The following is a 27,534-nucleotide window of genomic DNA, read 5'->3' as shown; positions in this document are numbered from 1 at the left end:
TCGCCTCTACGAGGGCGTCCACCAAAGCGAAGTCGTTTGGTGGGTCGAGGCTGAATCTAAAAGGCGTGAGATGGAAATCGGTTGGTACCTCTTGGTCGACGGGCGGGGACGAAGTCACGTCCGGAGCAGACTGCACCACCGTCTCAGGTACGAGGGTGACGCCCAGCAAGTCCTTCACGAGCGTGCTGGCGTCGTCCGTTAGCTTGGGGTTGGCGTGTTGCGGGGAGACGACGCTCGTCTTCGTCTCAGACGCGAGGTCGATGTCCGACGTGCCCCCCGTTGGGGCGCCGGCGTCGTCGACTCGCTCGACAGCCGACGAGGTGCCACCTCCTGCTTGGCCTTAGTTGCCCCGCCTCCTCCTCCGTCGGCGGGGGAGGGACGGGGTGAGCTCGAATGTTGTTCTTCTGCCACGTGGGGAAGACGTCGTCGATTCCGCCGCCGGTGGGCGGGCTGTCGGCCGCCATTGTCGCTGTCGCGTGGCGGGGGAAGGAGTATCATGTCGTAGCTGCCGTCGAGGGACATGAACTCAAGACTCCCGAAACGGAGTACCGTCCCGGGCTGGAAAGGTTGCTGAAGACTGCCCATCTGGAGCTTGACGGGAAGCAGTTCGTCAACACGCAGCAGGCCCCTACCTGGCGCGCCAACTGTCGGTGTTTCAAACCCGGGGGGTCCCTGGACCGACGAGTAAATTATCGTCGCGTGCCCCAGCCTAGATGGGTCGGCGCGAGACAGAGCGCGAAGGGGGGAAGAAGCCGGAGGGAGACGGGCGTGAGAGGTGGAATCCCGCGGCCTTCGTGTTTGTCCCGCGCCCAGGTCGGGTGCGCTTGCAGTAGGGGGTTACAAGCGTCCACGCGGGAGGGAGCGAGCGGCCTCACGCGAGCGCCGTCCCGTCCTTCCCCGCGCGGCCAACCCTCCCTAAGAGGGCCCTGGTCCTTCCTTTTATAGGCACAAGGAGAGGATCCATGTGTACAATGGGGGTGTAGCAGTGTGCTAACGTGTCTAGCGGAGGAGAGCTAGCGCCCTAAGTACATGCCATCGTGGCAGTCGGAGAGGTTTTGGCACCCGGTTCGTGAGGTGTCGTGGCCATCGGAGGAGCGCTGGAGCCCGACGGAAGGACAGCTATCGGGGCTATCGAGTCCTTACTGACGTCCTCTTGCTTCCGTAAGGGGGCTGAGAGCCGCCGTCGTCATAGAGCGTGCGGGGCGCCATCATTACTCGTATAGTGGAGCGAGTCGGATGGGACGCCGGTCTTGTTCCCCGTAGCCTGAGTCAGCTTGGGGCAGGGTAATGATGGCGCCTCCTGTTGACGTGGTCGATCCGTGCCCTGAGTTGGGCGAGGTGGAGGCTCCTCCGAGGTCGAGGTCGAGTCTGTCTTCCAAGGTCGAGGTCGAGTCCGAGCCCCCGGGTGGGACGAGGCGGAGACCGTCGGCTGATGCCAGAGCTGAGTCCGAGCCCTGGGGTTGGGCGAAGCGGAGTTCGTCGTCCTTCGGGGCTAAGCCCGAGTCCGAGCCCTGGGGTCGGGTGAAGTGGAGTTCGTCGTCTTCTGGGGCTGAGCCCGAGTCCGAGCCCTGGAGTCGGGCGAAGCGGAGTTCGTCGTCTTCCGGGGCTGAGCCCGAGTCCGAGCCCTGGGGTCGGGCGGAGCGGAGTTCGCCGTCTTCCGGGGCTGAGCCCAAGTCCGAGCCCTGGGGTGGGGCGGAGCGGAGTTCGCCGTCTTCCGGGGCTGAGCCCGAGCCCTGGGGTCGAGCGGAGCGGAGTTCGCCGTCTTCCGGGGCTGAGCCCGAGTCCGAGCCATGGTGTCGGGTGAAGCGGAGTTTCCCATGGCGCCTAGGGTCGGGCTTGGCCGCTGTCAGCCTCACTCTGTCGAGTGGCACAGCAGTCAGAGCGGTGCAGGCGGCGCTGTCCTTTTGTCAGACCGGTCAGTGGAGCGGTGAAGTGACTGCGGTCACTTCGGCTCTGTCGACTGGAGGGCGTGCGTCAGGATAAAGGTGTCAGGCCACCTTTGCATTAAATGCCCCTGCGATTTGGTCGGTTGGCGTGGCGATTTGGCCAAGGTTGCTTCTTGGTGAAGACTGGGCCTCGGGCGAGCCGAAGGTGTGTCCGTTGCTGGAGGGGGGCCTCGGGCGAGACGTAGATCCTCCGGGGTCGGCTGCCCTTGCCCGAGGCTGGGCTCGGGCGAGGCGTGATCGCGTCCCTCGAATGGACCGATCCCTGACTTAGTTGCACCCATCAGGCCTTTGCAGCTTTGTGCTGATGGGGGTTACCAGCTGAGATTTAGGAGCCTTGAGGGTACCCCTAATTATGGTCCCCGACAAGCTGGCTCGTTTAGCTCGTGAGCCACAACAAAAATAATATATATATGTACATATACAACAATATAATCAATCGCTAGTTAATTTTATACTAATTTAACACTAGAAAATACTAATAATACTCATCATTTTATATATCACATCATTTAAACCATAAATTAACATGATTCATCACTTATTAATTCATCCAATCCAAGTATAGGTTTTGTTTTGCTAAAAAATGCTAGCTCATTCGAGCTAACGAGCTCGCTCGAGCTCGTGTCGAGCTGCCTCGTTAACGAAACGAGCTGAGATGTTAGCTCAGCTCGTGACAAAATTGAAACGAGCCGAGTCGAGCCGAGCTGACCACGAGTCGAGCGAGCTCACGAGCCACGAGTATTTTTTCCAGCCCTAAGCCCATGGCCCGGCACGCCTTAACACGGTCTAGGCCCGGCTCGGCACGCAGGCCGTCGTGCCCGTGTTGGCCCAGCCCGGTGCGCGTGCCGTGCTTGAACAGACGGCCTGGCACGTGGTGGTGGCACGGGCCCGACCCGGTTAAGCGCAGGCACGGCATCGGCCCGATCAAAAATGACATCGTCACACACGACGACCCGCGGTCGCTCCTTTCTCCTAATTTCAGAACCCTGCTCTCCTCTCTCGCGGTCTCGGGCGACTCGGCTTCGCGATTTTTGTGCCGCCGCTCGCCGTTAGCGCTTGCTGGCGGCCGCCGCCGGTGGAGAAGAACTCCGGCCGACGACCGACGCTAATCTTCCTCTTCCTCTCTCGGTCCGTCCTATCCTCCTCCTTTCTCGCTCCGCTTGTTCACTGTAACGGTGCACCCTAACCCTAAACAGCTAAACCTCGATCTGCGCCAAGCTCGCTCCTCTACCTCCGCGGCTCTGTCGTCTGCCTTATGGTTGGTGGATCCGGTGCTCCGGTGTTGCAAGTAACCCTAAATCTTGTTCTTTGGGTCCTTTCTTCCTTTCTCGCTCCGTCGCCGTGAGTCGTTTGTGTGTGTGTTCTAGGTCTCGATGTCTCATCTTCCTTTCTCGTTCTCTCGCTTCACTGCCGTGAGGCAACATTGCACTAAGGCTCCACAAGTATTTCTGTTAAATTTGATATATTCTGTGTACATGTATAGTTTTAATGTGATGTTTTATGTACATTTCTATTAAATTTGATATATTCTGTGTATTTGGTTACTGGGCCCGAGCCTAGCCCGGCACTAAGGGGCTAACCGTGCCCCGGCTCGACCCGTTTAACCGTGGGCGTGCGGTGCCTAGGCAGCACATTTAGCCCACGTGCCAGCTTGGCCCGGACCGTGTAACTAGCGTGCTGGGTACGACTGAGTCGGGTCGTGCCCAGTCGTGCCCGTGTCGTGTCGGGCTAGCTCGGCACGTCTATTTGACATGTATAGCTCCGCCCCCACCCCCGCCCCGGCGTGCGTACCTGTAGCCTGTAGGTGTAGCTGACGCAAGCAATTAGGGATGAAAACGGTTTCGGAATTTTTCGGAATTCCGGAAACCGATTTCGAAATTTTTCGATCGGATTCATCGGTAACGGTATTTTTCGAAAACGGAATCGATTTTCGGAATTTTCTATCGGAATCGGTATCGGAATCGGCGTGGTGTTTTACCGACCGTTTCCATCGGTTACCGGTTTTTGTCGGAAATTACCGGATTTATGTCTCGGAAATTTCCGGAATTGTGTCTCGGAATTTTTTCGGAATTTTTCAGCATGTGATTTTTTCGGATCGCCTGTACATCTCTGAATAAGGATTACTTATTTTTGTATTTTTGGATGCTTTAAGATTTTTTTGGGGTTAGATGGTGTTGGAAGGCAGTTGAGATTAACGATTTGGTCTCTCGAACGAATCCACCATTTTCTATGCACATGTTATGTATTAGTAATATATAATGATAGAGAGCCGACAGTCTATCTTTTCCACACACTAGATTTTAGGGTTTTTCTGTGAGGCTGTGAAAAACCCCTTTATGTAAGGAAAAAATATTTCATGAGTAAGCATGTCACGTCAACTAAATCGAGTGGATATTGTGAATTGTGAACTTGTGATCTTTATGAACTTGTTATACTGTGAACTTGTTATATTGTGAACTTGTGATCTTTGTAAACTTTTTATATTATAAATTTGTGATCCTTGTGAACTTGTTATATTATGAACTTGTTATATCATAAATTGTGAACTTGTGGTATTTGTGATGTTTTGTCAATTTTATTTTATTGTGAAGTTTGATATGTTTACCGATCGTATTTTAGATTTCGACCGTTACCGGTGTATTTTCCGCACCGAACTTTCGTTTCCGATGTTTCTGAAATACCGATATCGTTTCCGTTTCCGGAGTTACCGTTTTCGATTTTGTTTCCGATAAAAAATATGAAAACGGTAATGGTTTTAGTGTTTACCGACCGTTTCCGACCGTTTTCATCCCTACAAGCAATACATGTCCCCGGCGTACTACTTTAGGAAGCGGAGCTCAAGGTCAAGGCGACACACCAATCAGGAAGTACGCGCCTCCTTTTCGTGGCCGTGTTCCTTCCGGTGAGGTCGTCAGGGTAGTAATCTGCTTCTTGTCAGTGTTTACCCAACCAGCGCGAGTGGATTACCAACCTGCTCTCAATGCTCTCTGCCTCTGCCTCTGCCTCTGTCACTAATGTATGCGTCAGAGCCTGTCATTTTTGTTTTTGTTTTTGTTTGGCAACATATCTGACACTGGCTGCTAGTTCCATTCATAATAAACAAAACAAAACAAAGAAAAGAAAAATGACAAGTCACACAAGATTTGCGGATCCAGCAACGTCCCTTCTACATCAAGTCAACCACCATCATCCAAATCCGGTAGTGTCACGCAAAAAACCCTCGGTAAAATAAAACACTCGGTGAAGAAGCTCTTTGCCGAGTGTTTTATTTTTGACACTCGACAAAGAGTTTCTTTGCCGAGTGTCTTTTTTTGACACTCGGCAAAGGGCTTTTTGCCGAGTATCACAAATACAACACTTGACAAAGAAACTCTTTACCGAGTGTCACAAATACAACACTCGGCAAAGAGCTCTTTGCCGAGTGTTTTTTCTCCAACACTAGACAAAGACAATTTAAAAATCACATTTTAAAGTAGTAAAATAATTCAAATGAAAAAGTTTTCAACTATAAATTTGTATAACTCATCATGATGTATAATTTATATATTGAACATTTCTTCATATAACAAAATAAAAATAAATTTGTTCATAAAACATATATCTCTCTCGTAGTTTATGAAACTACGAGAGAGACGTATAGAATTTGTGCATATTGTTAGAACCATCATGTGAGATAAACAAATGACCAAACAACCAAAATAAACTTTATATACCTTGAGAAGTTATAGAAGTTTATAGTTGACAACTTTTTCATTTGAAGTCATATTGTCAACGAAAACTACGTCTGAATTTAAAAAATTTCAAATTTGAATTTTGAAAACGACTTCGAAAGAAAAAAACACCAACATGAAAGTTGTAGGTATTGAAGAGTTATGAAACTTTGTAGTTGACAATGTTTTGGTTTGAAATCATCTTGTTATGCAAAACTATGTTTGAATTTTGAAATTTGAATTTTTCAAACTGTCTCGGATGGAAAAACCACCAAAATAAAAGTTGTAGGTCTTCAAATGTAATGAAACTTTGTAGTTGACAATATTTTGATTTGAAATCATCTTATTATTGAAAAATTTGTGTGAAGTTTTCAAATTTAAAATTCAAATTTTGTAAACGGTCTCGGATGTATAAACTATTAAAATAAAACTTGTAGATCTCAAAAAGTTATGTAACTTTATAGTTGGTCACATTTTCAAATGAACTCATTTAATGCCTTAAATAATCAAATTACTCTCGATTTGTTATAGTACATGGTGAATGAAAACGTAATATAGACATAATTGGTGTAGTAGTGTAGTGGTATAGGAGGGTATGCGTGAGAGAGAGATTACGAGTTCAAATCTCATCATTTATAAAACATATAAGTTTGATTTAAAATAATAGTGAAAAATGATAGGGCAATAGGTAAGGTAATAGGTAGGGTTGGAGAGTTGTTCCTAGAATTTAAAAAAATGTTTTGCTGTTTTTTTAATTTTTTCGATTCTTAATTTGCCGAGGGTTTTTCTTTGCCGAGTGCTTTTTGACACTCGGCAAAGTCTTTGCCGAGTGTCAAAAAAAGTACTCGGCAAAAGCTTTGCCGAGTGTAAAATAGTCTTTGCCGAGTGTCTTAGACACTCGGTAAAGAACACGATTCCGGTAGTGTAACATGATAAGCCATTAGCAGAGATCGATGCACCATATATGCATGCTAGCTGTGTAGATATGATGAATGGTTAAGCTGCTGACATATATATAGGAATCTTGTTGCCCACAGCAAAAAAAAATAATATGATCGATGCAAGTTTAGGACAGCACACAGTGAAAAAAAAAGTTGTGCGGGCAGAGGAGAAAACACTTGCGTTCTTGTTGACTTTTGTTATCATGTCATCCCTGCTCCCATACTAGATTGGTCCCCTGTCCTTTTTGTGGGTTTGGTTGGCCCGCCCAATGAACTAGCCTTTTCATAAGCAACCAATAAATATGTGGTTTAGACTTTAGTCTAATTAACTTCAGGCTTCAGGGCATGCAACTTTCTACAGTACCTAATATATAAGTTCAAGTACTACGTACTAGACTTTGAACATAAGTAACCTGCACAGTCTCGGAAAATGGATTATTGTATCTATATGCATGCATGCACGGTCTTGTTTCGCTAATGATTATAAAATACTTCTCATATATACGAACAAGAACAATGCAACCCTGGGTTTGTCGTCACAAACTACAGAAATAGTCTTCACAGCTTTGTTCACATTCATATGTAAATAAGTGATCCATGTTCTGCTCCATCCAAGAGTCAAATTATTAATGCCTTCTCTCGATCGATCATGCATGTGCTGCGTGCATTTTGTGAGGTTAATTAATTAAGAAATAGCGACATGGAGTAGAGCACACCTACAGCTAGCCTTCTATAATGAGCTCCAGAGATCTGCAGATCTTCCACGAGCTCGCTGCTGCACTACCGGAATCCGCGCCTTTGCCGAGTGCCGAAGGCTTTGCCGAGTGCTTTTTATCGGGCACTCGACAAAGCAGACTTTGCCGAGTACCGCCCTCGGCAAAGTTCTGCGCTCGGTAAAGAGCTGGTTTACCGAGTGTAGAACACTCGGCACATCCAAGCACTCGGCAAAGACTGCTTTGCCGAGCGTCAAGCACTCGGCAAATACGGCTCTCGGCAAAGGGCCGTTAGCGGCCGTCTACAACTGACGGCCGTCAGTCTTTGCCGAGTGTCAAATATCTGGCACTCGGCAAACAGGTTCTTTGCCGAGTGTCCTATGTAGACACTCGGCAAATCATATTTTTATTTTTTTTTATTTTGGTCACCAAACTTTTTGTGGTATGTTCCTACACTATGTAGACCAACATGTATCATTTTGGGACAATTATAACAGTGTTTTCTATACCTAGTACATTTAGTTTGTTTATTTGAATTTCTTCGGAAAATTCAGATTTGAACTGCAGGTTACTCGAAACTTGGAAAACCGTGCATGCAAAAATGATATCCATGCTACTTAGCACAAGTTACGACCGATTTTAGGAGCGGACCGGAAACTTCGAGCACCATGCTCACTCAACATGACCGTAAACTTGTCATCCAGGTGTTTAAAAATTGTATAAAACATAAACAAAGTCAGAAAATCATGAAACCTGTCCACGTGTCATGATATCATATGTAGAGGCTGTGATAAAAATTTGAAAAAGTTTCGAGAAAGCTGTAACGCACTATGTGTACAAACCTAAGAGATCCACATTGAAACTCTATGATTTCATGTGTGGTTCTCTTAGGTTTCTACACATAATATAGCACAACTTTCTCCAAACATTCTAAATTTTTTATCACAGCCTCTACATATGATATCATGACACGTGGACAGGTTTCATGATTTTCTGACTTTGTTTATGTTTTATACAATTTTTAAACACCTGGATGGCAAGTTTACGGTCATGTTGAGTGAGCATGGTGCTCGAAGTTTCCGGTCCGCTCCTGAAATCGGTCGTAACTTGTGCTAAGTAGCATGGATATCATTTTTGCATGCACGGTTTTCCAAGTTTCGAGTAACCTGCAGTTCAAATCTGAATTTTCTGAAGAAATTCAAATAAACAAACTAAATGTACTAGGTATAGAAAACACTGTTATAATTGTCCCAAAATGGTACATGTTGGTCTACATAGTATAGGAACATACCACAAAAAGTTTGGTGACCAAAATAAAAAAATAAAAATATGATTTGCCGAGTGTCTACATAGGACACTCGGCAAAGAACCTGTTTGCCGAGTGCCAGATATTTGACACTCGACAAAGACTGACGGCCGTCAGTTGTAGACGGCCGCTAATGGCCCTTTGCCGAGAGCCGTATTTGCCGAGTGCTTGACGCTCGGCAAAGCAGTCTTTGCCGAGTGCTTGGATGTGCCGAGTGTTCTACACTCGGTAAACCAGCTCTTTACCGAGCGCAGAACTTTGCGAGGGCGGTACTCGGCAAAGTCTGCTTCGTATCCAGCAACTCCAGGTTATTCCTTATCTATTCATCGTTCATTGATTTTTATATATCTTCTCTTTGCATTATCGTAACATTAGGGCGAAATATTACAGACTCAGCTAGATGATGAGAGGAGGCAACGTGAGGAGCTGGAGAAGAGGATGGCGGAGATGTTCGCGTACATGCAGAGCCTTGGCGCCGCACAGGGTCATGCTCCACCACCTCCGTTGTTCCCTGCAGCTGACCCTACAGAGTTCACTACTCCTGTGAGTATCAAAATTTTAGTACTGCATGATATATATTCATATGTTCTCACACATACAATCTGTTCTCTGTGCAGGGTCAATCGGCGGCGTCGAACAACCCTCATGCTTCGTCCAGCCCTTCGCCGAACCAGTCCAGATGCCCACCTCGTTGATGATCTGTTTTGTGATGATCCAGACTTACCTTTATGAGTGTTGGTGATGTTAGTTAGACTTTGTCTTGTGAGATACTTGGTGATGTCAGTGATGATGCAGACTTATATCTGTTTTGTGATGATCCTGACTTATATTTGTGAGACTTTAGTGAGACTTTGTGATATATATGGTGTTGATGATAAATGTGTTCATTCTGTGATGTGATTGATATATAATGTGATGTGAATGATATATCTTTTGTTTGTTCGGATGGAACAACAAAAGCAAATAAAAAAGGGACATCCTGGTCACTTTGCCGAGTGTAACACTCGGCAAAGAGCTTCTTTGTCGAGTGCTATGACCATGGTACTCGGCAAAGAAGAAAACCTGGGAACCGGTAAAGTCATCTTTGCCGAGTGCTGACCATGGCACTCGGCAAAGAAGGAAACCTGGGAACCGGCAAAGACATCTTTGCCGAGTGCTGTTGCCAAGGCACTCGGCAAAGGGACTGGCAAAGGGGCCCACTGGAGGACTCTTTGCCGAGTGCCAGTCCACTAGACACTCGGCAAAGAGTCCTCCTTTGCCGAGTGCCTACGAGAGCTCTCGGCACAGGGACTGGCGGTGGGGTCCACTGGACCTGTCTTTGCCGAGGGCCCCACACTCGGCAAAATTGGCCTCTTTGCCGAGTGCCACGGAAGGCACTCGGCAAAGGATCCGTCACCGTCACTTGGCGTCGTGACGGTGACTTTTCTTTGCCGAGTGCCAAATGGCACTCGGCAAAGTCTTTGCCGAGTGCCCGACAAAAAGTACTCGGCAAAGAGACTGTTGTCGATGTACAGTTCGCCGAGCGTTCTTTGTCGAGTGTAAAATAGCCTTTGCCGTGTGTCTCAGACACACGGCAAAGGAGCTGATTCCGGTAGTGCTGACGATGCCCCACACTAACTGTTCTTGATGTAAATGTTCACATTTAAAAAAAAAGGAGCATCCTTCATTCCTTCTCAGTAAGCTTAATCCCATGTATGATGATGTTCTGAGGTCTACAATATATATATGCTGCCGTATATACGGGTCTCTACACTAGGTGGCAGCATGACGTACGTAGCGCGCGCGACTTCATGAACGTTGTCTTCATACGAAAGAGTGCTGTTTTCATGAACGTTGTCTCGTAACAGCGGTACATACACGAGATGTTTAGATTGTTATTTATACTAACTGTAATTTGGTCAACAGATATATATATACACGAGATGTTTAGATTGTTATTTAATTTGCACTGTACGGACATGTTGCATGGTCGTCTGACACCTCTTTCGTGTATGTGCTAGCTGTTCATCAGGTATCATCCGTGTGGCCGGTGCTTGTGCGGCATATGCATTGACATTATGCTATTATTAATCCTAGTTAGTTGAGCATCCGTGTCGTGCTAGCTACAAATCGATTATATTCCTAGAGACAGGTACGAATAGAATTATCTTTAAAAAATAGAAGCCGTACGATTAAATTTTGTTTTTTTTTGAATGATCTTAGATAAAGAAAATGACCAAATAAAAATTATATATATTTAAAATGTAGCGCAACTTTTCTTTTCATTTGAAATCACATACACGAAGTTTAGAAATTCCAAACCACTTTGTACGAAGAAATGGCCAAAACCAAAGTTTTAGATCTTAAAAAAGTTATAAAACATTTTAGTTGGCAAAAAAGTTATTGCGATTCATTAAGGGTCGCAAATGCCCACTTTAGAAATTAGATGACAATGAAATAAAGAGAACGAGTATCCAAATGTACACAATTACCTTATGGGTGGAGTCGTTAGGAGATGGGTTTGTGAGTGCTAACGTTGGCAGTCCGAGATTGTCAAGTCTCCGATCCATGGATTGTTTTTTGCTAATTTTTTGTGCATAAAATTGTTATTTTTAGACAATGATTTATAGATATGGATAAAAAAATACAGGCTCCTGTTCTAGCTACTTCTGAATTTTTAGAGGCGGTTGAGAACCATCTATATAAATTAATAAAGAGTATATATATATACACACACGGTTAGACTAACCATCTATATAGACTCGTCCTAGTTGCCTCTCTAGCTGAAAGCTCTAATACTTACACACAGTGCAAGGCAGGTTTGGAGTGCATACATTTTTCTTAGAAATACGGGATTAATTCCTATGTGTTGGAAGTGAGGCCTAACTATATATCAATACTAGAGCCAAGTGTTAGTAAGTTGGTATGGTTTCCATTTATGCTTAAGAGGGTATTTAGATTATATGGGCTACTTTTTAGTCCATCTATTTTATTCCGTTTTAGCCCCTATAAATTGTTAAATACGGAAACTAAAATTCTATTTTAATTTTCGTATTTCGTAATTTAGGGACTGAAATTAAAATAAAATGAAAATACTAAAAATCAGTCTTTAGAAACAAAACACACCATGAGTATTTAAAAATCAACAATGTGTTGGGAAAAAAGACCTATTTGTGCGTGGGAGAAGATCAAAAGATGCAACAAGAAGTCAGTTGAGGGCACCTATTAACTAGCTAGCTTTAGGGGTTGGCACTACAGGAAACGCCTAAATTTTCGTGGGCCAAAAACCCACGAAAATAAGCCTAAACCGACGAAAATATAGTATTTTCGTCGGCCTGCCGACGAAAATAGCCGCCGAAAATAAGTTCGACGAAAATAGGCGTCTATTTTCGTCGGTACCGACGAAAATAACCTATTTTCGTCGGTTTTCGCAACACCGACGAAAATAGTGAGTCGCCCATTTATTTTCGTCGGCCGGGGGTGGCCGACGAAAATACGCCAGGATAGTTTCGTCAGCCTTGGTAGTGGCCGACGAAAATATCCTGGGAACATATTTTCGTCGGCCTAGGTGGTGGCCGACGAAAATAGCCTGGGAACATATTTTCGTCGGCCACCACTGAGGCCGACGAAAATTGATGGTCCCCCCCCCCCAAAACAGATTTTTCTGCACCTATTAATAATTCACAGCAATATACACAATATCACATATACAGATTCACAAGCCTAATACATAATTCACAAAACACAATCACATATACATAAATAGTCCATTCACATAAGTTTAGAGTATCCCTAAGTCCAAAAGTCCATTGTCCATTCAAATACACAATTCACAAAACTCTAGTCCATAAGTCTAGAGTCCATAAGTCCATAAGCTACTAACTACTCACTACTCACTCCTCACTGATCACTCCGGCGGGCTGTGGGAGTTTTGGCCACTCCCTCCTCCGCCACCAGGAAGGTGGCCACTCCCTCCAGCACCATGGACGAGGAAGTCTTGGACGTTGACACCACCCTCCGATCCATGAGCATGTGACGCTGAACCCTGCAATTCATCAATCATTGAAATAAGGCTGTATACATATACATTGCTGTGTTTGGTCAATATTTGCATAAAAGTAAACATGGAACGTCACCTGTGATCCATGGTGAGGAGGAGGATGTGCATGCATCCACGGGTACTGTTGTGGTGGCCACCCCAGAGGTGGTGGCACCCACCCCGTCGGTGGCCACGCTTGAAATGGCTGAGAGCCCGCCGGTGGCTGGGAGACCGGTGGCACCCATCCCGGGACTGGCTGCGATCCTTGGGGTGGAGGCGTCCAAGTGCCTGGAGGTGCCTGCGTCCACCCAACACCAGTCCACTGTGGCTGCGACGCTGGAGCTTGTCCTGGCCACTGTCCCCATCCTTGTGCCTGCGAGCCATTTTTGATAATAAAGAAAGAGTTGCTATGGAATTGAAGTGTTCAGATAGTGTTACCTGGGGAGGGCGAAAAGCGGGCAAGTTCATATCAGGGCCGAGTCTAGTAGTCATTTCCTGCAAATGGATGCAACGTTAGAATCGCAACATTATACTTTGAATTCAATGACGACACGTGATGAGATAGACGAATTACCTGAAAATAAGAAGCCATATATTGCGTCAGCTGCCCAACCTGCTCCTGCGCTGCTCGAGCCTGCTCCTGTGCTGCTCGAGCCTGCTCCTGTGCCGCCCGAGTCTCCTCCTCCAGCTGAGCCTCTCGAGCAGACCTGGAGGAGCGAGAACTCCCTCCCGAAGACGATGCCTTCCCTTGACCTAATGTCCTGTTGTACTCCACAACGCCGGTGCCAAAGGCAAACCTGCATGATGCACATAGTTGAGCCATTAAGTGGACACATTCTTGTTAATGAAATCGTCGAATCAAACACAAACACCTCACCTGCCATGCTTTCTACCCCCACCACTGTGGTACAACGCCGAGGCATCTAAGTCTGAATGCATCCAGTCGAAGTCAGGCCCATGGCGTTGAGTCATTTCCTCCCCATATGCATTCTGCAAAGAAAGTTAGAGTTGGAGTTAAACACAAAACATGCAATTTAATTCGTAAATACAAACTTGTTTACCATTTTCTCCCTTGCCGCCTCACTGCATAGCACATCAGGGTTCGCCGGATCAGGGCCACGGTGACCACGGACGTAAACCTCCATAAAACTTGGAGAAACGCCACTTTCAGCTTCCTGCATGAAAAACAAGAGTTAAACCATATAATTTTCATAGATGTAACATACAAGTTTGATTTATATACTTACCATGCGGCGTGCGGTACCAAGGTGTCCATCGGCGCCGTACCTGTGCCCCGGTCCTTCAGTGCCACGGTTGGCACGGTGCTTGTTGGACTCTGCAATCCACTCAGGCGACGCCCATCTCTTAGCCAACCACCTCCAGGCTTCCATGTCCTTCGACAGCCAATCCACAACGCTCTCCAGGTACTGCTCCTCTGTGAGGTAGATCTCATTGGCCCCTAATGCTTTGCTCATTTTCTGCCCCTTTATCTTCTTGTAGTAGTAGTTGACGGCCGCGATGCGAGCATTGTACATGGCATCCTTGATTATCTTATCAGCGCACTTCCGAAAGTGCCTCTTCACACGTGTCCACTGAGCCTGATCCTCCTCGATGTCATCAGGCAATTGGAACCTCCCCTACATATCAATGTAGAAGTTAAGTTAAAGTAAGATTAGGAGAAGCAATAATTCAATGAATTGCTTATATACGAAAGTAAACTCACCCAGAACTCGTCCCACACAGCCACCTGACAAGTCCTTCGTTTTTTTTTCCGAACTTCCCCCTCCACTACTGCTTTCCCCTGACTCCCCTGGCTCGACATAGTCCTTTAGACCCCAGTCAGCCCACTGCATAGCCGCGAACCTCTCGCCATTCAGCTCCACCATGCCAGGGTAGTAGAAGCGACAGAGGCTACCCAACACTGCGTTCACCTTGGGACGTCTGCCTGTACCGTCCCAAGTCAAGTCTTCCCATGACCTACAAAAATTAATAAAACAAGTAAACTAGTGCAATCACGTTCACATTAAAAAATTAACACAACAGAAATAAGCCCCACCATTCTCCATGCGGCCGGATGAGCCTCCTCTCGGCAGGTCTCGGACCAAGCGCATTGCTCTTCTTATACCTAAGTATACAAGTAAATTCAATATGATGAAATGATTAGAAACTAATATCAATTAAACTAATATGCATAATAATACCTGAAGGACGTAGAACCATCTGACGCGTCGCCCGCGCTGCCTGCCCCCATTGGGTCAACCTCCTCATCCTGCTCACCCTCCTCATCCTGCTCACCCTCCTCACCCTGCACATGAGCATCCTGCTGAGGAGTCTCCTGCTCACCCTCCTCACCCTGCACTTCGTCTAGACAGTCGAGAAGTTGCTGCTGCCTCTGTCGGCTCTGTGAGGTGCCCTGAAAAAGCCCACTGCCCGAGCTGTCCTCGCTGGCCGCGCTGCCCCCACTCCTCCTAGATCTCCTATGCTTGAACATGTTCAACTGTAGATAAATTAATGTCAAACCACAGTATATGAAACAAATAATATGAAAATTAATAATGTGGAAATTGGAATACATAGCTTAATTGATTAACTAAAAGAAACATACTAATCAAAAGTCATCCGCATCCGATGATGCTTCTTCGGCTCGTTGTTTATTCATACGCTCTTGATTTCGTTGGATCCTTACTGATCTTCTAACGACGACAGGTCGTTTGCGCTTTGACCTAGGTTCTTCAATTAAGTCGCTTGAATTGCAACAGAGATTTTCAAGTCCTTCTCCATTGCTCACATGGAATCGGTGAGCTATGTCTTGATTCGACGCCGCTTCTGGTTGAAAAACAGCATCATCGTTGTCCCTGCTCGTACTCACGTAGTCAGCACTCTCTGGAGCGACGACTTGTGGGTTGACTTTGATTGCAACCCACCAAGCCCTAAGGCTTGGGTGAGGATATGGCAGGTAGTACACCTGTTTTGCCTGATTTGCAAGGACAACATCGCTCATACTGCTCGGAATCCTAGAGCTATGCTTCACCTCGACATTACCATACTTGTCGACACGAGTCCCACTATGAGCATCAAACCAGTCGCACTCGAAAAACACGACTTTAAGTTCGTTGGGGCCATCGAAAATCAACTCTACAATGTTTTGAAGAACACCGTAATAGTCCACTACTTTGTCATCGTCAACATATGAACTTGCCAACACACCACTATTGGTGGTGGCTGCCAATGGTCGACTCTTCTCCAATTTCGCGGTTCGGAAGCGATATCCATTTACATCATAGCGAGTATAGTTTCGGACGGACACAGAGGTATGTGCCATTTGCTGCAAGTCCGGGTGCACAGAGTTTTTGGAAACCTATACAAGTAATTAGTATATGCATTATATCTTCCAAGTCCAAAATTCAAAGATTAAGTATGGACAATGAGAGAACGACAATTACTAACATAATTACGAAACCACTGCACGAAGTTTGGTCCACCTTTCAACCCATCACGTCGAAGATTTTCTAATTGGATGGCCGTAGGTTTACTAGTAGATTTCCAACATTCTTCATCAAACATGCTGGACATATTACAAACATGGAGATTACACACTATAGAAATTATGAGATGAGAAAATGGACGTAACTATGAGGAAAACTTACTCGAACGCCTCCTGTGTGCTGTCAATATTGCTATACATATATAGCATTAGCGTGTTCAAATCTGATGCTTCAATGTGACGTACACTCCCTTTTCCAACTGCTTTACCCGGATTCGCAAAAATTTGAAGGGTGCTTTGGGGTGATTCATTTTCGACATGAAGTCGCACTGAAGGCGCAAACACATTGTTGGCTCGAGCGAAATACCTGGTTGAGAATTGAGATATCTCCTTAAGGGCAAAAGCCTCCGCAATACACCCTTCGACTCTAGCCTTGTTCCGAACAGACGCCCTGAGCTTTTTCAACGCCCTTTCTATAGGATACATCCACCTGAATTGCACTGGTCCGCCTACCAAAGCTTCCCAAGGCAAATGCACAATTAGATGTTGCATCACATTGAAGAATCCTGGCGGGAAAACCTTTTCAAATTTACAAATAAGAATTGGAATTTCTTTCTCAAATTTCTGCATCAACCTCTTCGATACCGTTTTTGCGCATACTTCCCTATAGAAGTAACTCAACTCTGCAAATATGCTCCAAAGCTCATCCTTAAAATAGCCTCGAAACATCATGGGCATCAGCCTCTCCATAATAATATGGTAGTCATGGCTTTTCAAACCGATCAATTTACCGGTCTTCAGATTGACTGCCCGTTTCAGATTTGCCGCATACCGATCTGGAAATTTCAGATTCTTCAACCACTTAAATATTTCTTTCCTTTCATCCGGCTTGAGGCAGTAATCAGCTCGCGGCCTACTTTCATGCCCTTTATCGCTTACTTTCAACTCGAGCATCGGCCTCTTACAAATTTCAGCCATGTCTTTTCTTGCCTTCATATTATCTTTTGTTTTATCAGTCACATCGAAACATGTGCTTATGATGCTTTCAGCAACGTTACGCTCTTGGTGCATCAAGTCTATGTTGTGCGGCATGATCAAGGCTTTTGCATACGGAAGCTCCCATATTGATGAAATATGGGTCCAGTTATGGTCCTCCCCGTAGCCTGGGAACCTATCATTTTCTCCTTGCTTCAGATTTTGGCTCCACCTCTGAATGCAGTAAGCGAATTCCTGAAATCATGCTTGAATGGAGTCCAACGTCGATGAGCATCAAAGAATGACACTTTCCCACCATGCTTCAATCTGAATGCATCTGTATCATTCATACATATGGGACAGCACAACCGACCATGGACACACCATCCAGACCAATCTCCATACGCCAGCAGATCATGCACTGACCACAAATAAGCAGCGCGCATGGTAAACTCCTTTTCAGTATGGCTGTCATAAGCCTTCACACCTCTCCACAATTGTTTCAGCTCTTCAATTAAAGGGCGAACAAACATATTCAGCTTTGGCCCTGGATGCTCGGGGCCTGGGATGACTAGTGCAAGGAACATGAACTCTTCTTTATTGACCAACTCAGGAGGAAGATTATATGGCACAATGAAGACAGGCCAACACGAGTACGGGCTTGCACTGGTATTGAAAGGTGTGAATCCGTCCGTCGATAGACCAAGCCGTACACTCCTAGGGTCGTTTGCAAATTCGGGATCAAACTCGTCAAATGCCTTCCACGCATCACCGTCCGACGGATGGACCATTGTGTCTGGATCAGTGACGAGACGTACACCATTCTTTGGCCACGTCATATGCAGAGCTATTTCCTTATTGAGGAACAACCTTGAAAGCCGAGGAATGATAGGCAACCGACGAAGTTGCTTAGCTGCAACCTTCGTAACTACCAATTCACCCTCATCATTTGTCACCTCGACATATCTAGAAGCTTCACAATGCTTACAACGGTCCAGTTTGTCATCCTCCTCAAAGAATAGCATGCAACTGTTGGGACACACGTCGATCTTCTCATATGTCATCCCAAGACCAGCCAACATCTTCTTTGCGAAGTACATATTCTTTGGCAACTTATGATTCTCCGGGAGAACCTCGCCCATAAGTTGGACGATGTCGTTGTAAGCACTGTTTGAAATGTTGTGCTTCGACTTTATCGTCATTAGTCTTGTGAGAGTCCCAAGAACTGACATCTGAGTGTGCTCGTGCAGTCTCTCTTCTCCCGCGGCGAGTAGCCGGAAGAATTCTTGAGCATCGCGTGGAAGCTGCCCCGGCTCCTCAGCGTTCATTTCAACCTCCCTACCAAGATCATGCAACATATCGTCCATCCTATCATGATCGTCATCAAGCTCCACCTCCGCGTCAACGTGTCTAATAGACTCTCCATGCCGGTACCATACAAGATAGTTCGGCATAAACCCACTTTTGCAAAGATGTTTCTCCATTTCTTCCTTCTTCTGAGGCCACTTGTTCTCGCAGCGATTGCAAGGACACTTCACTAGACGACTAGTTGCATCTTTGAAAGCGTGCTCAAGAAAAGCCTTTGTTACACCCATCCATTCATTCGAATGTGCCCCATCCTTTCTCCACCCGTCATACATCACCCTCCGATCACCGTCCATTTCAAAGGCTAAACAAAAGACAAAGAACATCAACGATCGTCCGTGGCTTAGGTGAACTCCCTATTAGGTAAAGGCCCTAAACCCACCCAAGAGTGTAGGCCGATGCTTGTGATTTGTGACGTGTAGCCTACGATTGCCGCGAAATTTCGGCAGCATAACCCCGCTGCTCTCCAAGCACACGCCTGAACATGGTGTGTTAGAGAACAACTGGGTTACACAACCGAAATTCCGCGTCAATCATAAAGCACATGTCACAAATCACAAGCATCGACTTACACTCTCAGGCTGTCCAAAATACGTGGACAATTCCGGAACGACGAACCTCACAAGCCAATGTGACGTTCGTCGTTCCCGAACGGGTGACGCATACGGTTCGCTATCGTTAACGATTAAAACTAAACTCTAAACATTAAAAAATATCTCGGAGACAAATATGAATTTGAATTAAAGCAATCAACAGTTAAACTCGACAATTTAACTCAAATCATAATCACAAGATGACAAGATAACAAGATAACAATTAATGAAAATAAAAAACGACTAAGTAAGTACCTTGTTACTCAGCGATGGGCGGCGCGGCGAGGGGCGGCACGGCGATGGGTCACGGCGAGGAGGCACGGCGAGGAGGCGGCGATGGCGATGGGTCACGGCGATGGGGCACGGCGAGGAGGCGGGCACGGAGAGGGCCGGGCGAGGCAAGGGGCGGCGCGGGGACGGGGCACGGCGACGAGGCGGCCACGGCGAGGGGAGTGCGGGGACGGGGCACAGCGAAGGGGCGGCGCGGGGACGAGCCACGGCGAAGGGGCGGCGCGGGGAAGGGGCACGGCGCGGCGTGCGTGCGGCGCCGCGCGGCGTCCGTGCGTGCGAGCGTGCGGTGGCGGCGCGGGGACGGGGCACGGCGCGGCGTGTGGCGTCCGTGCGCGCGGCGTGCGGTGGTGGCGCGGCGTGCGGCGGCGCGGCGAACAGAAAAACGAGCGAGCGAGAGAAACGAGCGAGAGCGAGAGAGAAGGTGCGGGCGCGCGGAAGATTTAGGTCTTTTATTTTCGTCGGCCGTATTGGGGCCGACGAAAATAGTGGTCGTATTTTCGTCGGCCTCAGTGGGGCCGACGAAAATAGTTGACGTATTTTCGTCGGCACGGCTTCGGCCCACGTAAATAAGACCTATTTTCGTCGGTTACGAGGCCGACGAACATATATTCAGTATTTTCGTCGGCCTGCCGACGAACATAGCCCCCGGCCCACGAAAATACTCTTTATTTTCGTCGGTAACGAGGCCGACGAAATTATCTTACTTATTTTCGTGGGTCGGCCGACGAAAATATCAGGGCCCACGAAATTTTATGCGTTTCCTGTAGTGTGGGTTGAGTTGGGATGGTGGGACAGGTGATCCGAAGAAAGCTATATATCTTTTTTTTTTTGCGTACATGCGCGTGGGAGAAAAATCTTTGGTTTGGATTTGACGGGAGCTGCTGGCCATGGATTGTAGTAGTAGTCAGTACAGTAGTATAGCGAGTCCACCTCTCCTCTCCGTCGTCTCATCTTAACTAACAACCAAGCAAGACGAAGACAGCGCCCAAGAAAGCAAGGCTTCCTTCAGCTTGACTCAAAGCCAATGCAAGCAGCATCCGACGTCCCATGCAGAGAGCGCCAAAGTCCAAGGCGCTACGTGACAACTCTGCATGAACTCAGCTGTTCAAACAATCATTTTATTACATTATTACAATATTACTACGTATATAATCGTGTGTGTGATAATAATAACTATATTACTCGATCGGTCTGCTGCGTCCGTGTAGACTGCGAAATAATCTTGTCATTGCAGCATCCCCGTATTACCTAACCAGCTGTACGTACCATATGCACGCAGTTGCTTCTCAACTCCGGGCGGCAGTGTATAAGCTGAGCATATGACGAGACACGTACGCAGGCCACACGTCCTAGCTAGGTCGTCGCAGCACTGCAGGCTGCAGCAGCGAGCGGCCGGGCAGTATATAAGCATGCAGCAGGGCTGCCCCGTAGCCACGACCCACACCACACCCACTCCACCATTCGGTTGAATTGAATTGGTGCTGTATGTACTGTGCTGTGTTAGTTGCATCGGTTTTGCCGGCCGGCAGGCCAGCATGGGGAGGTCTCCTTGCTGCGACGAGAATGGCCTGAAGAAGGGGCCTTGGACTCAGGAGGAAGATGAGAAGCTGCTGCACTACATCCAGAAGAACGGGCATGGCAGTTGGCGGACCCTGCCCAGGCTGGCCGGTACATGCATGCATGCATGCCCTTCTCCGTCCGATCGTCTGTCTGTCTAGCTGTAGCTTTGTATGGATTAGCTAGCTGATCAGCGATGGAGGAGCTAGCTGAACATATATATATGCATGCAGGGCTGAACAGGTGCGGCAAGAGCTGCCGGCTGCGGTGGACCAACTACCTGCGGCCGGACATCAAGCGGGGCAAGTTCTCGCGGGAGGAGGAGCAGACCATCCTCCACCTGCACTCCGTCCTCGGCAACAAGTGGTCCGCCATCGCCACGCACCTCCCAGGCCGCACCGACAACGAGATCAAGAACTTCTGGAACACGCACCTCAGGAAGCGCCTCATCCAGATGGGCTTCGACCCCATGACGCACCGCCCCCGCACCGACTTCTTCGCCGCGCTGCCGCAGCTCATCGCGCTCGCAGCCCTACGCGGGCAGCTGCCCGCCGACCCCGACCCGCCGCAGCAGGCCGGGACGACGGCGGCGGCTCTCGCCGGTCTCATCGGCGCCCTCTGCTCGCCGCAACTGACGCTCCTCGACACCACCACCACTACTACCGCTGCTGCTGCCCCGCCGGTGGTGTCGTCGTCGTCCGCGGACGACGATGCCGCCCACCAGTACTACTTACCGCGCACCACGTTCCCCGACGCGCCCGGCAGCGGTGAAGCTGCCCACCAGCGGCAACAGCAAGCAGCAGGCCTCATCAGCTATGGCCGACGACCCGACGACGACGACGGCGGTGATGTTGACGTGTTCGCGTGCTACGGTGCTGGCGGTGGTGGAAGCTCGCTGCCGCCCCTGACCGACCTCTCCGACGACGCAGCCACCCTGCTGCAGGTGGACACGGCGTCGTCCCAATTCGGTAGTGGCGGCTCCATCCCGCTCCTCCCTTGGCCGGAGTTCTTCCCCGACGATCCATTCATCACTGATTTCCTATGACATCGTCGACACACTGTATATTTGCTCGATCGTCGTGCAATATCGTACTACATGCGGATCTATATATGTACGTCGTATCTCCCTCTGAACTTTGTAAGCTTTGCGTACTGTACACACACAAACATATACGTGCATTCCTTTCAGAACAGTTGGAAAGTGTGCAGAGCAGGGTCGACTGAGGCTTTTCCCTCCCTTTTCTGTTTCTGCTTTTGTTGGCGACCAAAACTTCCTAACAGTAGGGCCTAGCTCTCATATGTCTTTCACACAGCGTCAATGCGTGTAAAGTCAAAAAGTCAAATGTAAACATATCCTATCCGCATGACGTCTTATAACTAGGTTGACAATAGACTCTAAATTTTACACTCTAAAATTTGATGATCAGATGAGATTATAGTGTCAGGCTCTATTTCTATTCAATTTTAAACTAAATACCGTTTGAAAACCGGAGCTTTTTTTCTAAAAAAACAGTGGAGTTGCTATAAGGAGCTCTCAAACGGTGTCCTGGACTCCTCAGGTCCTCCTATGTTCCTAAGATGGACCCCCTCGGCGCCCCCCTCGGCATCTCCCTGACAGGATGAAGGGCGGGCACACCCCAGCCGCATCCAACGAGGCAACGACGCTCCCTCTCGCGGGGGAGGGGGGAGGAGAGAAGAATTTCCCCTTCTACACTAATCAATGATAATAATTGCGAAATTAACTATTTTTAGTTTAATTAGCAGATAACAATATGTATTACGGTACTATAAATATGATAGTATTTTTAAAACTTTAAAAACTAACATATAAAAGACAAATAACCTAGTTCAAGAGTCAAGGGGGAGTTGAATAAGGGAACGGTTGGAGAGGAGAATAAACAGAGAAAAATGGTTGAGGGTGAAAATGATTAAGAGTGAGATATTTAAATATGAATAGAAAGTACGAATACGAGGAATTTAGGAAGGTAATGGTTGGAGATAGCCTAAGGTTATTTCTAGCTAAGCGTGTAATATATGTGTAATATATGCATGTATAATACTGTTTTGTACTGCACAGTAAATTATTTATAGAGTGAAATTTAAAATAAAAACCGAGATACGTTGTGTGACAGAGAGCTGGAGATACGACGGACCAAATTTCAAAGATGCAACTCAACACAGCATTTCGTAGTGTTCTGTCGGCACATCGCCTGGCAGTGTTCTGCAGCTTCATGGCGAGAAAGCACGTCGCCTGGCCGACCATGCGTTTCAGTTTTGAGAAACAAATACGTTCAAATGCTGCGTAGCGTAGCGTAGGCTTAAGAAGGTCATGTTCTGTTGAGTTTCAGCTTTGAGATTTGGATTGTCACGTAATTCGTTTCCCTGTCCTCCCCCTCTCGCTGAGCTGAGCCCACCTACTCCCTCCCACCACTTGCATTCACACACTCGATTCCGCTGCTCTCTCCCTCTTCCTCTCCCCCGCGGCGGAGCCATAAACCCTAGGCCTCGCCGTCGTCGGAGGCGCCGCCGTGATGTCGCACTTTGGAAGGACGGGTCCGCCGGACATCCGCGACACCTTCTCGCTGCTCGTCCTCAACATCAGCTTCCGTGAGCGAGACCTAACCCTAGCCCCCGCCCCCTTCCCTCTGTCTCTAACCGCTTCCTTCTCATATTCGTCTTCACCCTCTGCTCAGGAACCACGGCCGACGACCTTTTCCCGCTCTTCGAGCGCTGCGGCAAGGTCGTCGACGTCTTCATCCCGAGGGACCGCAGGTCAGGCGTCGGTTTGAATTCTCGGGCCGGTGCTTCGATGACTGTTTCCTCACGCTTCGTTTGTCGGTGTCCTCGCAGGACCGGGGACTCGAGGGGTTTTGCGTTCGTGCGGTACAAGTACGCCGACGAGGCGCAGAAGGCTATAGATCGGCTCGATGGTGGTTTTTTTTTTCGACTGTGCTCCACATGTGGGGATTTTGGAGCTTCTATTTTTGATAATTGTAGATTTTTTGGGTGCAGGCCGTAATGTGGATGGGAGGAACATCATGGTGCAGTTTGCAAAGTACGGCCCCAATGCTGTGCCAATGTGAGTAGGCACACCTGTATGTTGATAACCTGTTACCTGTGTTGTTTATGTAGTTATCATGACAATAAGAAGCATGATATTTATCTCATTTTGTTGTGGACCACTCTTGATTTGAGGTGACAATAATTATATGCTAACAGCAAGGAATATGATTAGGTTGATGCGTCTTGGTTTTTTATTTGTCTGAGATCTTGCTGACGGTTGATGCCTGATTATCTATCTCTTGTTACCCAAACATGTTTTGGTTAATCTTCTGAGATTAGCATACCAATGTACTAGTTATGCTTTGTTACCCAAACATGAATGAAGGACATACCTGGCACAGTGGTGAGAAGCCTTCCCACTGAGCCGAAGGCCCTTGGTTCGACGCAGCCTCTCTGCAAAAGAGGCAGGGGTAAGGCTTGCCTCAGTTATTCCTTCCCCAGACCCCACTCATGTGGGCCAACACTGTGTCTGTCCTTGATAATGTGATTGAACATTTTGGAGTTTGTTTGTTCTTAGTTTCTTAGTTCAAGACTACTAAAATAAGACTCGAAACAAAATCAGCAAAACTCTTGCCGTTCTCTGTATGTTTTCCCTTTTTTGGTTACAGCACATGAAATAGGTTGAGAGAATTAATTGTCAAATAATTTGTATGAACAGTCGAGCATTGTCTATCTAGCTTTAAGATATATAGCACGTTTTTCGTATGGTAAAATCCCAGTACCAGTACAATACTCATTATGTACATATAGTATGCCATATGCATTTATGGGGTAGCTTGTGTAAAACAGTCTGTTTAGCTAAACATATACAACTCAAAGACAACAATTGCATTCACTCATGTACTAGGTTCTGTTAGTTTTTCTTCTTCTTGAATTTATTTATCTCCTGAAGCTGTGTGCAAGAGAGTGTATGCATCCATTTATCTTATCCTCTACCTATTTCATTCAGGTCACCAAAGTTTGTCCCTGCTTTGTTTTTTTTGTGTCTGTAGCCACAAAGGAAGGGTCAAAGAGGGGGTTGAGAAATCAAGAGACAGGTCAAGGAGCCGTAGTCCAAGGCCAAGGTGAAGACTTTAGTTCCTTCCACATTATGTCCAGCATTACTTTAAATCATCTTTTATGGTAACCCCCCTATATATACATATATGTGCTCTGGTAAGTAACCCTCTCTCCAGGCCTCTGCTGTAGACATAGACTTCTTTCTCTGCAAGTAAGTGTCTACTTGATTACTGTCTTTGCTTTTGTTGCAGAGAGGCAATCTGTCGGTATTAACACTGCTTTCACCTTATTTGCAGAGAAGCATTATTTCTAATATGTCAATTTAACATATCCTTAACTGCCTTCATTTTGGCTTACTATCAGCAGTCTAGGCAACTTATAGTGCATGCATTGTTTTAACTAGGCACAGAGACAGAGATGATAGAAGGCGAAGTCGCAGCAGGAGCAGGAGCAGAGAAAGGCATGTCCATGATAGAGATAGGGACTATCGTCGTCGGAGCAGAAGTAGAAGCCGAAGTATGAGTTCAAGCCCTGACCACAAAAGTCATCGTAGAGCAAGAGATGATGTTAAGCGCAAGAGCAGAAGCAAGAGTAGAAGCAGGAGCAGGAGTAGAAGCCGCTCATACCACAGGTGCCTCAATACCAATGTGCAGGTGCACCATTTGGTTATTCTTTGCATGTTCCCAAATTATAATTTGATTTCTTTCAACAGTTCTTCACCTGCCCGGCGCAGTGCTAGTCCTCCCAAGAGCCCACCGCCACAGAGGAGCCCCACTCCTGAAAAGCATGCCAATGGAAAAGATTCACCTCTGTCACGCAGTGTATCTCCATCACCGAAGCGTGCAAGCTCCCGCAGCCCAGGCAGCGATAGCAAGGTTAGATTGGTGTTTAACTGCTTGCTTTGTAGGGTTTTTTTACCCATGCATTTGTTTATGTTGCTTACACTTGAAAGCAATTCATGTCAGGAATAAAGCTTGTTGATCTGGTGATGCTTAAAGAGCAGTCTTCCCATGGGATTGCAGAACGTTGAGAAGGCTGTTTGAACATGATGGCAGTAGCAATCTGCAATCAACCGCTATCCAAGGTTGCTAGTTGTTCTTTTAATGACTTCTAGAATTGTGTTTTCCAGTTGTCAAAATATGCTGTTGGTTTGTATTTCGACCTCTATTGTCTTTTAATACCCTTGTACTGCATCATCTACTTTATGTGCATCCGTTTCTTGACTCCATATTAATTTGTTAAAACATTTGTGCATTTTCTAGTTATCTGTTCGTGAGAGGGGTTGCTGTTTACCGGTAGAATGGTATTGCTCGGGACCGACTATGGTGGATGATGTCTTGCTGTTAGTCTTTGTCATTGGTGTTGATATGGGGATGACACAGCTGATGATGTGACGGTGCTGATATTGTATCGATATTGATGCTGATGCTGCTTACAGTGACCATCTTGATGCAGTCTATATTTTTGTTCAAGAGGTTCTGAATCAAATCATGAAATTCCAGATGGATCTCATGATTGGTAAGAAAACTTGTACAATAATGCCTTACATGCTATGTTGGTTCTTACCCCTACCCTACTTTGGCAAATGCTTTGCATCAGTTCTAGTTGGAACAAGGTGCAGACTGGCAGAGATGCTGAGGGGTGTGTGTACTCATAGTAACAATGGTACTCGTCGTCGTCGTAATATGGCTAATAATCTCTACGGGAATGGAGGTATCAGTTATGATTAGCGTGGGTCCTGTTGATCATGTGGTGGTGAACCAATTTATTTTGGTCCTTCTCTATCATATTGTTTTATTATTCTGCTAGTGTTGAGTGACTCGAATCAGATGCTCTAGATTTATTCATTCTCCTAAGCACCAGTAATGAAATCCATGAAGACAATGCCTCTGTACCAAGGCTCAATATTAACATGTCATCTCTGTCTGGAAATGTATTTGTGAAATATGGTTTGTACGGTACCTGCCCATTTCGTTTGTAGTAGAGCACTTGACTATAATATCAGTACGTTTAAGATGTTTGGTGTGTTAATGAAGGTATGCAATAGATGATTAACTAGTACTCCCTGTGATCCTGTTTACTCAAGACTGGTAAGTTGGTGCAGAGTGCAGACTCCTCGCTGCATAGCTACGAGAAACTGAGCGTGCCACCATTGAATAAAGGAAACGCGAAATAGCTATGTCATATCTCGAGACGACATTTGGTTCGACTCGGAGGTTGATGATCTGACCTCAACTGAATGAATGAAGAAAATGGTTAAGATTTCTACTACTAAGGGTTAGTTTGAGAACCTCATCTTCTTAAAAGATTAACATTTTTCTAAGGAAAATCAGTTCATTTTCTTTATTAGTGAAGTTTATAGAAAATAGAAATCCTTTTGAAAAATGGGGTTCTCAAACTAGTCCTAAAGACATGCTTGAAAGTCCAGTTTATAGAAATTAGAGTAGTTCTAAACATAGTAATTTGTAGTCTAGTTTATAGAAAATAGATTTTTAGTTTCTTAAAATCTAAGAAGTTGTTCTACCTAGCTAAAATTGGCTTGATTTACATCTATTGCCATCACTAAAAACTAA

General features: G+C 46.6%; 2 protein-coding genes across 7 annotated transcripts; both read left to right on the top strand.

Moving 5' to 3' along the window:
• Window positions 1-20,783: 20,783 nt before the first annotated feature.
• On the top strand, window positions 20,784-22,091 carry LOC100382484 (uncharacterized). The gene is made up of 2 exons (NM_001175223.1): window positions 20,784-21,010; window positions 21,133-22,091. Exons 1-2 carry the CDS (start codon window positions 20,878-20,880, stop codon window positions 21,942-21,944), a joined length of 945 nt encoding a protein of 314 aa, NP_001168694.1. The 5' UTR covers window positions 20,784-20,877; the 3' UTR covers window positions 21,945-22,091.
• Window positions 22,092-23,225: 1,134 nt separating this feature from the next.
• On the top strand, window positions 23,226-26,977 carry LOC100191156 (arginine/serine-rich splicing factor SC32 transcript II). 6 transcript variants are annotated; one of them, XR_004851177.1, is made up of 10 exons: window positions 23,226-23,506; window positions 23,593-23,671; window positions 23,750-23,829; window positions 23,912-23,978; window positions 24,955-25,026; window positions 25,365-25,592; window positions 25,674-25,836; window positions 25,927-26,045; window positions 26,224-26,479; window positions 26,561-26,977. XR_004851177.1 is itself a non-coding variant. In NM_001136592.1 (8 exons), the coding sequence occupies exons 1-8, from the start codon at window positions 23,431-23,433 to the stop codon at window positions 25,930-25,932; spliced, it is 771 nt and encodes a 256-aa protein (NP_001130064.1). In that variant the 5' UTR covers window positions 23,231-23,430; the 3' UTR covers window positions 25,933-26,188. The 6 variants fall into 6 exon arrangements, 2 of the variants coding, with proteins under 2 accessions (NP_001130064.1, XP_035816287.1); XR_004850795.1 differs by having other exon boundaries at window positions 26,224-26,975; XR_004850447.1 differs by having other exon boundaries at window positions 25,927-26,479; window positions 26,561-26,769.
• Window positions 26,978-27,534: the final 557 nt, after the last annotated feature.

This window comes from Zea mays, chromosome 1 (genome assembly GCF_902167145.1).
Source record: "Zea mays cultivar B73 chromosome 1, Zm-B73-REFERENCE-NAM-5.0, whole genome shotgun sequence".
NCBI lineage: Eukaryota > Viridiplantae > Streptophyta > Magnoliopsida > Poales > Poaceae > Zea > Zea mays.
The sequence above is the reverse complement of the archived record's forward strand: the minus strand, read 5'-3'. Positions and strand labels throughout refer to the sequence as shown.

Bases quoted from the DNA above. Each gene is read 5' to 3' on its own strand.
- LOC100382484 (NM_001175223.1), top strand. From the start codon at position 20,878: ATGGGGAGGTCTCCTTGCTGCGACGAGAATGGCCTGAAGAAGGGGCCT. The intron at 21,011-21,132 runs GTACATGCATGC...ATATGCATGCAG, and splicing joins GACCCTGCCCAGGCTGGCCG to GGCTGAACAGGTGCGGCAAG.
- LOC100191156 (NM_001136592.1), top strand. From the start codon at position 23,431: ATGTCGCACTTTGGAAGGACGGGTCCGCCGGACATCCGCGACACCTTC. The intron at 23,979-24,954 runs GTGAGTAGGCAC...TTGTGTCTGTAG, and splicing joins GGCCCCAATGCTGTGCCAAT to CCACAAAGGAAGGGTCAAAG. The intron at 25,593-25,673 runs GTGCCTCAATAC...TTCTTTCAACAG, and splicing joins AGAAGCCGCTCATACCACAG to TTCTTCACCTGCCCGGCGCA.